Source organism: Microtus ochrogaster, unplaced genomic scaffold, assembly GCF_000317375.1.
Source record: "Microtus ochrogaster isolate Prairie Vole_2 unplaced genomic scaffold, MicOch1.0 UNK46, whole genome shotgun sequence".
NCBI lineage: Eukaryota > Metazoa > Chordata > Mammalia > Rodentia > Cricetidae > Microtus > Microtus ochrogaster.
This window is the reverse complement of record NW_004949144.1, coordinates 396,834-406,433: the sequence shown is the minus strand read 5'-3', so window position 1 is coordinate 406,433 and position 9,600 is coordinate 396,834. Positions and strand designations below refer to the sequence as shown.

General features: G+C 35.2%; 1 protein-coding gene across 1 annotated transcript; it reads right to left on the bottom strand.

Annotated features, from left to right (window-relative positions):
• Positions 1 to 1,227: 1,227 nt before the first annotated feature.
• LOC101999228 (taste receptor type 2 member 125-like) lies at positions 1,228 to 2,166 on the bottom strand. The gene has a single exon (XM_005369244.1). The coding sequence runs from the start codon at positions 2,164 to 2,166 to the stop codon at positions 1,228 to 1,230; it is 939 nt and encodes a 312-aa protein (XP_005369301.1).
• Positions 2,167 to 9,600: the final 7,434 nt, after the last annotated feature.

The following is a 9,600-nucleotide window of genomic DNA, read 5'->3' as shown; positions in this document are numbered from 1 at the left end:
CGCTCTCTTCACTTCCTGCTCGGCTGGCGACTAGACTCCCTTCCTGGTTGTACAGAGGGCTGACGGTGATCTGTAAGTTTTTTTCCCCTTTAAATAAATAATACCCTATTAATCATAATTCCAAACTGCTGTGGCATTGTTTGTGACTTACGCCTACAGAAAACAAATGTAATCCCCATATCTTTATATATGAATTACTAGTCTAAACTTTTGCTACATTATAAGATCTCAATTGCTCCATATGAAAACTGACATTGCACTGGTGAACTCTGAAGTATGTATAAATCCTTAGGTTGCAGCCACATATATGATACCATATGTCTATAAGTGCCTATATAACACGTCAATTTTTAATTTTATAATGTCTAATTTTCATTAAAATAGTGACTTACTTTGAATTATAAATATATATTCCCAATAATGTTATACATGATCCACTGTTTTCACTGTGAAACTAACACCCATAGAAAAATTGAGTAAAATGTCACCATGATTCTAAGAATATCTAAAAATCATTTGAAGTGTAAGACTACACAGAAAATTTTATGAGAAATTAAGCAATTTTTCTCGATAAGAAATTATTTTATTTCTATAAAATCCATTAATGTTATTCTTACTGTTTATAGGTGTGCACATTTACTTGTAATTTTATTATTATTATAACATTATTTATATGTATGTGTGTCATGCATATGTGGGGTGTGCTTGTCTGCACATGTCTGTGTGTTTAGAGCCGTACATTGAATGTCTATTTCTATGAATTAAACTTTATATTCTTGATACAGGGTCTCTATAAACCATAGTTTTTTGTTTCATCTTGACTAATCAATCAGATATCCTTAGCATCTGTCTGTATTTGATTTCTAAGTGCTGGGCTGTGCCTGACTTTTAGTTGTGTGCTAGGGAGCTAACCTCAGGTCTTCATGTTTAAAGAGTTAAAATAAATAGCATTATATAATGAAATATTTCTATAGACAATAACTGTATTTCTATATTATTAATTAATCATTTTAAAATCTTGAATAATTTACAGCCATTGAAGTTTTATTAGTAAAATATTCTTACATGTAGATGTTTTATATTCTCATTCTTCTCAAAATTGTTTACTGTTTCTATAGAACTTCTTACAGAATGTAAGTATATTTACAACACATACATTGAAAATGAAGAGTACTTTCTTATGAAGAAATTCTCATCGAAAATATGCAAGATTATCCCCCTAGTATGTTAGAGACACAATGGTCCAAATTCTTGGATCTTACACCTTAACACTGACAGTACGAGAAGAGAGGTCTGTCTCAGCTTACTGTTTCCCATAATCAGGACACATGAATGGAATGATGGAAAAGCAATTATACCAACAGGGTAAAAATATGTTAAAAAATTTTTTCCTTTAAAGTCATAGCTCCAAAGTTGTACAAAAAGAGAGAATGTAAAAATTACATACAGCAGGAGAAAGGCAACCACAGTTTTCAAGGCTTTGATGTGAGCTGTGGTGTTAGCATCTCTGGCACTTTTAACAATGTGCTTTATCTTCTTCAGATGTTTCCACAGGGAGAAGATGAGCAGAAAAAATGTCGTCATGGACACAGTGAAAGGTATTACTGTGAACATAGTATTTGTTAATACAAGAAGTCTGGGAATGCCTGTAAAATTTTTTAGTTTGTCACTGTAAGATACATTTGTATTGAACTGATTCATCCATGTATCTATTAGTATGTTTGTTACTAAAATATTTACAAACAAGAGGAACAGAGAAACCAGCAATGCTACTGTAATCACCTTTGTAAGTCTCCACCTTAGGTAGAGGAAAATAGAGTAAGAAAAATTGGCTACTTTGAGAAAATAAAGAATGCTGAGAATGGTTGCTAGCCAGATGCTACAATGGTTAGAAATTACCCAGATAAGATTAGTCAGTATTATTGTTTTCATAAGCACTTCTACATCTGGATACATTGATAATATTGTCATCATTAGGTACATTGACCACAACACAGTGATCCTGGAGATGGCCAGAGCAGTGAGGATCTGATCCACTGAAGAGATCTTTCTTCTCTTGACCCAGTCCATGATGTTCACCAGTGCTATGAATCCATTCCCCAAATTCCCAGTTATGAACTCCACATTGAACATTGTTGCAAATATCACTTGTACAGCAGCACTCATTGTCTGAAGAGAATGTTTTGTTTCTTAAATTCCCTGAAAAAAATGATGTTAATGCAGTCATTTTGAATGTGCCATGTCTCAGGAATTTTTAAAAATATACAGCATATACACTCACTTCAGGCTTCATATGTAATAATAAGCAAAGAAACCAACAGGTTTAGTAGGCTTCTTGAAAGTACTGAATTTTCTAAGTCAGGTTGAGCTCCATCCAGATGTTTGTTCCATAGCAGACCAAAGTCTTTTTTTCCTGACAATAAAGGACATGCTGAAATTTTATATGCTAACATGCAAATTCATACAAATCTATTTGAATTATCTAAATGTATTTACATTTCATTTTATCTGACAACTTGTGGTCTGAAAAAGGACCATTCAAAACTCTATATCATGAAGGAGGAAACTAATCGAAACAAGCATAAGAGCTTTCTTAAGTAACAATGATATTTCAACATTTCAAATTAGGACTACAGAGAGACATATGCTCATATTGGCCTAACTATAAGTTGTCTAATAACTTGATGTAGATCAGTAGTCCTCAAATATTTAAAATGAGAATAACTACTTCATCAATTATTCTGGCAAGAATGCACATGTGCACACACAAATGCACACATATCTTACATTTTTCTATCTAAATTATTTCCACTTTAATATGGAAATACAGACTTTGCACTTAACATTGCTTATTCTTGTAACTAATTTTTCATATCAAGATAGCCATGATGTTTAAAAAATGGTTCTAATTGGATACTAAATATAGTGATTCAATAAACTTAGGAAAATTTTTCCTTTGCATATGAAAACTAGTACAAATCTCTGCACCTCTGAAGCAGTCACTAGGGTGAGGGGGCTCAAGCTCACAGTAAACATGCTCCTCACCTTCTGCCTGTTCTTCACACCATAGGGCAATTTTTTGTGAGCATCAATGACTTTGAGATTTTTGTCTTTCTTTACTCCCCCCCCATTATAGGCTCTATAATCAACTAACAACAGATGCCACACTCGCTGCCTTAGATAGAAAATAAATAGCATAATGTCACTGTTCTCTCCAAGCTGAAGACAACACAAGGAAATGAAACAATTTAAGAACCAATCAAAACAGAATGGATGCATTATCAACTTCATGTGATGTCAGAAAGGATCTAGGGTATTGCTGTGTGTAAAGTTCACACACTTTGTGGTCTCTGGAGGAATGATGAACAAAGAAAATGAGCTTGAACTGTTTGGAAAGTAAGGTAGGCCAGTATGAAATATATTTTAGAAATTTCAGAAGCATATTGTGGTATCATCTTAGAGACTGAAATGTCCCCTAAAGCCTGTGAGTTCTGGGAGAGGGAGGAGCTGTGAGTAGTATTGCTGTGCTCATTCCTGTTCTTTACACTAGGTTGAACACATCCTATGTTCTACCTGAACAGCCCCTTGGGAAAGGTGATCTTTGAGACAAGGTGAGAATGACATTAATACTTCATTAATACTTTTAATGCTTTCATTAAAAGCAAAGCAGCAAATTCATTCTTCAGAGATTACTGGGTCTTTAATCCTTTCCTTGTAAGTTCTAATTTACACATATTTAGAAAGTACCATATTTCATCTTAATGCTGCCATTCACAATTCATATGCTGACAATATTGAGTTCACACAATTAAAAGCTTTTAGATATCTCTCTTCTTAGAGCATTACAGCTACAATCATAATCTCAAACACACATTTTCAGTACCTGGATATGGCAATATAAATACACAGTTATCATCTTTCATTCTATAGGAACCCATACAACCTAATTTAATGGGGGTATGAAAAGAACCCTATTTCCTAAAAATTTTAATTATTTTTTCTTTGGTCATGAGAATGGGCTGTGACCTGCTCTGCATTTCTTACAATTGAACAGAATTTTGGGGTGTGCCTTATCCTAATTTACTTGACTATACAATGTATCAGTTTACTCTATTTCTGGTAATACTGAAGCAGGATGACTGAAACTGTTGTGTAAGTCAGCAACCACTCTTCTTTTCAGCAGTGTATTCTTAAATGAAAACTAAATGCATTGATAAAAAGTTACAATTTTGAACTTATCAAAAGAAATCAGAAAGATGTGGATGGATGGATGGATATGTCAAAATAATCTCAGAGAAAATGAGCCTGTGAACTTATCAAACACAGTTGATTAAGGACTAACGTAACCTCAGTAAATTAAAGAAGAAAGAACAAAACTCTTGGTCATTTCTTAGCATCAAGGCAATAGAGAAGACCTGAGGGTTGTAGTACTGAACTGAATTCAGGAACAGGGACACTGCGCATGCTCTGACTTGGCTCATGGAGAAGAGATGACCACCGCCTGCTGGGTTAACTCAGGCCTCAGTTCCTCTTCAACAGAAAAGTACTCTGTCTGAGAATTAAATTAGGTGAAGGTTTCTTCTAATTACAAGAGTTAGAGAACTTGTGACAGTTTTATCCTTATGAACCCAGCTGCTATTACAGACCATGGGTACAAGTGAGTCACACAAGGAATACACAAATTGGCAATAGCATGTGCAAGTCCTCTTATTCCACCAACAGCCTCAGTTTCTTTAGTCAATATCTTGTGCAATCTAGGTTATCCCACTGATGAACTAGACTGGAAATATTGTTATAAGCATCACAATTTACTTTTCTAAATGATGTTCAAAGCCCTTCTGTATGAAAGATTTGAATTCAAGCTTTTAGGCTTATGGGTAGTGATTCTTTCAGGAAGGCTTTAACCTAATTAATGCTTCAATCTTCTTATAAATTCATAATTCAATATATAATTAAAAAGTGGGAAACACTATGTAAGTGGGTCCTGATTGATTAGAAGTGTGATGATGTGAGCATACATGCATATATCTTGTCTCCAGTCCCTCTGTCTCTTTCTTTTTCTTGATTTCTAAAAAAGTCTCTCCTGTCATGCATTCTTAATAACCCAATAGCCCTATCTTGAGACCAAAGCAACCATATAGAGCTAGACAACCCTCTGAATCCATGAGCCAAAGGAAATCTCTCTTTAAGTTGTCTATGTCTCAGTGGCTATCATTGAAGAAGAGGGAGTAGAAAAAGGATAAATACAAGAGGCACTGGGCAACTAAAGGATATATCTAGATCCAGCAGGGTAACTACTCATATGAACTCACAGCACATTCAAAACCTTTGTGAGTTCACATCAGACCAAATCTCATCAGAGAGAGTCCAGTTAGGAATACAATCTTACTCCTATCTATGGAGTAATGGAAAATGTTAATTTCTAAAGGAGAGAGAAATGGTTTTCTCTAGGAGTACAGCTCCTGATAACTTGTTTATGCTCCAATGGAAGACCACACATAGAAGAATGTTTGGGCAGCAAAATTATTCTTTGTTTAGGAGAGAATAAAGAACACAAAGGTAGGTGGGTAGGAACAGGGGTTGAGTCTGGGAAGAATTAGATTATGGAGTATGAATATGAATAGAATATCTTGTTTGAAATTCAAAACAATTAATAAGAAATGAAAACTAAAAATAGAAAAAAATATGTCATCCAAAATTTTATATATATTTATACATTGAACTACATCTTCTTTTTGGGAAGGGTTTGAGACAGGTTTTCTCTGTGGCTTTGGAGCCTTTCTTGGAACTAGCTTTTATTATAGACCAGGCTGGCCTCAAACTCAGAAAGATCCGCTTGTCTTTGCCTCCTGGGTGTTGGGATTAAAGGTGTGTGCCACCGATATTCAACATGAGCAATATCTTCTTATTTGCTGCTAATATAATTTTATCATTATTTATATTTTTCTTTGATATTTAAGTTCTCTTCACACTTTTCAAGTAGCTGCTTCAGAGGCTACTCCAGTAATACTTTCACTAAAATTGAAGAATCAGTCTTTTACTCTGAAAGTGTCTTCATGTATACAGTGTGCAGGTACACAAAGAAGTCAGAGACAGCCGGTCCATTGCAGCTGGAATTATAGGCAATTGTGAGCTGTCTAATGTGAGTACTGAAAATAAAATTTGACTCCTCTGCATGAGCAGTAGCAGTGTTAACTACTAATCCATCTCTTCTGTAGGGGAAGCCCAGCCCAAGGGGGCGTGTTCGCCTGGGGGGGGGGATGTTTACATGTAAATCTGGCAGGCATGAGCCCCGCTGGTCCCTTTTGTATTTCTGGTTTCATTGCTGGATCCCTGGTGTTGTAAGCTATTTCTTCATTAAAGTTTACCATTTCATATTATGCTAGCCTGGTTATTACGCCTCATCATTCTTCAAGCCTTGGCTATTAATTGTAACAAATTCTTGTTCTCATCTCTGACATTTTCTTCTAAATCATTTTTGGATCATGTCAGGTTTTCTTTTCACATTGGACGATGTCTCTATCAATTTTATCATCCTCTTGAAGGAATGAACTTTCCATTGGGTATTATGAAGATATTTTATTTTATAAATAAATATTATTAAAAATATTATAATCAATTAAAATTTCATATATTAAATAGTATAGTTAATTTTATTTAGAATTATAAATACAATCAAATTCAGGTAATAAGATCACATTTTTGGTGACTAAGATTTGTACATTTTTTTTGTTTATTCTTTTATTTCTTTAGCATAACCCCTTATCCTAAATTTTTCTCTCTGCGTTAGCTTATCTAAGTGTCTGTGGCATGATTCCATTCATAGTAGCTTGAAAATCAAGATTTGCTTCCTCATTGTTCAAGAGGATATATGTGAAAATCAAGAGGCCGGCAGATTTGGATCCTGGTGAGGCTTCTTTTAGTAACTGGTAGGACACACATCCATGGAGCTTTATGCTATTTACACAGACTCCTGAATCTTTTCCTCTTCTCGGGAGGACTGCTCTCTTCCTCATAGAGTCTTGCTTTATAACTTTATTTAATGTTACTGATATCCTTTAAATGGTTACCATCAAGTACAACCACATTAAGAGTTAAGAGTTCAGCATTTGGAAACAAATCAGTCTGTGACTGTCTTTATAAACCAGGCCTATTATTAAATATTGTAGTGAGAATGCATGTGTAGGAACTTGTACAAATCACTTTAAAAACATATTTCAATAAATTCTTAGAGAATTTCATACATATTCAATCATATTCACCCCCTCTCCCTTGTCCTTAAGCTGTATCCACTTTCTATTTTAAAATTTTATGTATTTTACATATTAACCACAGTCTCCTTGCCCTCCCTACCTTGTGCTCCCCTTCCCTTTCTTCCAACCCATTGTCCATCTACTACCTCTAAAAGGGTAAGGCCTCTCATGGAATTCAACAAAGCCTGGCACATTAACTTAAGGCAGGACCAAGCTCCTATTATACCTCCATGAATCAAGGTTGAGCAAGGCATTCCACCATAGGGAATAGGCTCCAAAAATCCAGCTCATGAAATACGAATAGATCCTGGTCCCATTGCCAGGGGCCCCTCAACAGAACCTATCTAGTATCATTAGTGTTGCTTGTATACTCCTATGGATATGGCCATCACTGAAGCACATTGAGTCCACCAGGCAACACAACTTAAAGAAAGCTACCTCCCTGTATTCACAAGTAGCTGAGCCATTCAATAGTAGTAGTAATTAATGGAATAAATAAGGACAGGTTTTGAGTTAAGAGTATGAAGTCATGGCAGTATAATTTTTGAGCATTTCTTTTTACTAAATGAAAATAAATTTTCCACATAAAATATTCTGATCATGGTCCCCCTCCCACAACTCCTCCCAGATTCTTCCCCCTCCCCGCCCCACCAAACCAACTCCATGGTGAACACTTAATAGTAAAATAAAATTATTTTCTAGCAAGTGATTTTTAGAAAATCTTTCCTGTGCTTGAATATTATATTTTTTTCTTTTGGAATTATTTACTATTTCTAAGTTTTTTCTTATTTTTACTTTGATTTTTTAAATAAATTCTACACATAGAAGGTTATAATGTAACATATGTGTATTAATAAGTATATTGCAGTTTATATGTAATTGACATGTGTCATTGTTTTTATTAGAAATGAATGATGTATACAGGGAGAAAGTCAATTACCCTTCACTAGGATGAGTCCATTACTAGTTGTTCAGTGCAGGGTGATCAGCCTTAAGACACACAAAAAACAAAGTGGATTCAGTAGGTTGTATTTCTATATATTTGTATACACATACACACTCACTCATCAAATAAAGTCAAAGACAAGAGGTAGAAGGGATGAACTCAAGAGAAGACAGCTAGGAGGGACTGGATGAAGGAAAATGAGGGAGTAAAGTGATGTAATTCTTTCAATTAAAAGTATTTTTAAAAAGAAATATGATAACATTTTATGAAATAATACATTTTGATACTTATAATGAATTTTATCAGTTCAGGAGCAAATAATTCAGTGTGATGAAAAATTCAGCCGGGCGTTGGTGGCACATGCCTTTAATCCCAGCACTGGGGAGGCAGAGGAAGGCGGATCTCTGGGAGTTCGAGGCCAGCCTGGTCTTCAAGAGCTAGTTCCAGGACAGGCACCAAAGCTACAGAGAAACCCTGTCTCGAAAAACCAAAACAAAAAAAAAAAGAAAGAAAAGAAAAGAAAAATTCAATCCTTTTATCTGAAAGCTAAAAATATTATTTTTAACTGCTGCTGAAAAAACTAAAAAAAAAAAAACATTCAATTTACGAAGGGAACAGTTATTAGCACAACCATAGAACATTTGAAAGGTTACAGATGTTTCATTAAAAAGCCAACAAAAACAAAACTCTAAAATCATAAGTAGATCAACAAATCATTATATGTAGATCATATGTTTCAGTCAGGGTTTCTGTGTATAACAAGCTTGGCTGTTCTGGAACTTACTCTGTAGACCAGACTGGCCTCGATCCAACTCACCAAGATACACCTGCCTCTGTGTTATGATCCAGCTGCCCTCACTCCCCCTGACTGATAGCCGGAACTTTCCTGTGGTCTGTAATTGACAAGGATGTTTGTATTTTTTTCTGGCCTGTGGGTCTCCACAGAAGGAATAGAGGTATAAAAGGTTGCTGGGCAAAATAAAGGTTGCTGTTCTTCCATCTGAAAAGAAGCCTCTGTGTCTCAATCCAGGCACCCCTGCCAGTCTTGGCTATCCAGGCTGCGCTGGCTGCAGCACCTCTACCTCCCAAGTTGCTGGGATTAAAGGCAAACACCACCACCTGGCACAATCTTCTAATTACAAAAACAAGCGGCTGAGATTAGCACACAAAGCTCATGTAATAATTTATCAAAGTATTCTGCCTTCCCATTCAATAATCACAATCATACATATTACAACCCACTGAGGATCAGTAATTATTGATTTTTTTATATGTATATCTATATGTTTTAATGAACACTTCTTTATAAGTATCTAGAGCTGGTTTTGGAGTTGGACTATGGCTCAGTCCCTTTTCAATTTCAAGCCTGTTGATAAGAGATATCTCAGAGTTTCTGTCTCA

Excerpts from the sequence above, each read along its gene's own strand:
- LOC101999228 (XM_005369244.1), bottom strand. The coding sequence starts at position 2,166 with ATGAGTGCTGCTGTACAAGTGATATTTGCAACAATGTTCAATGTGGAG.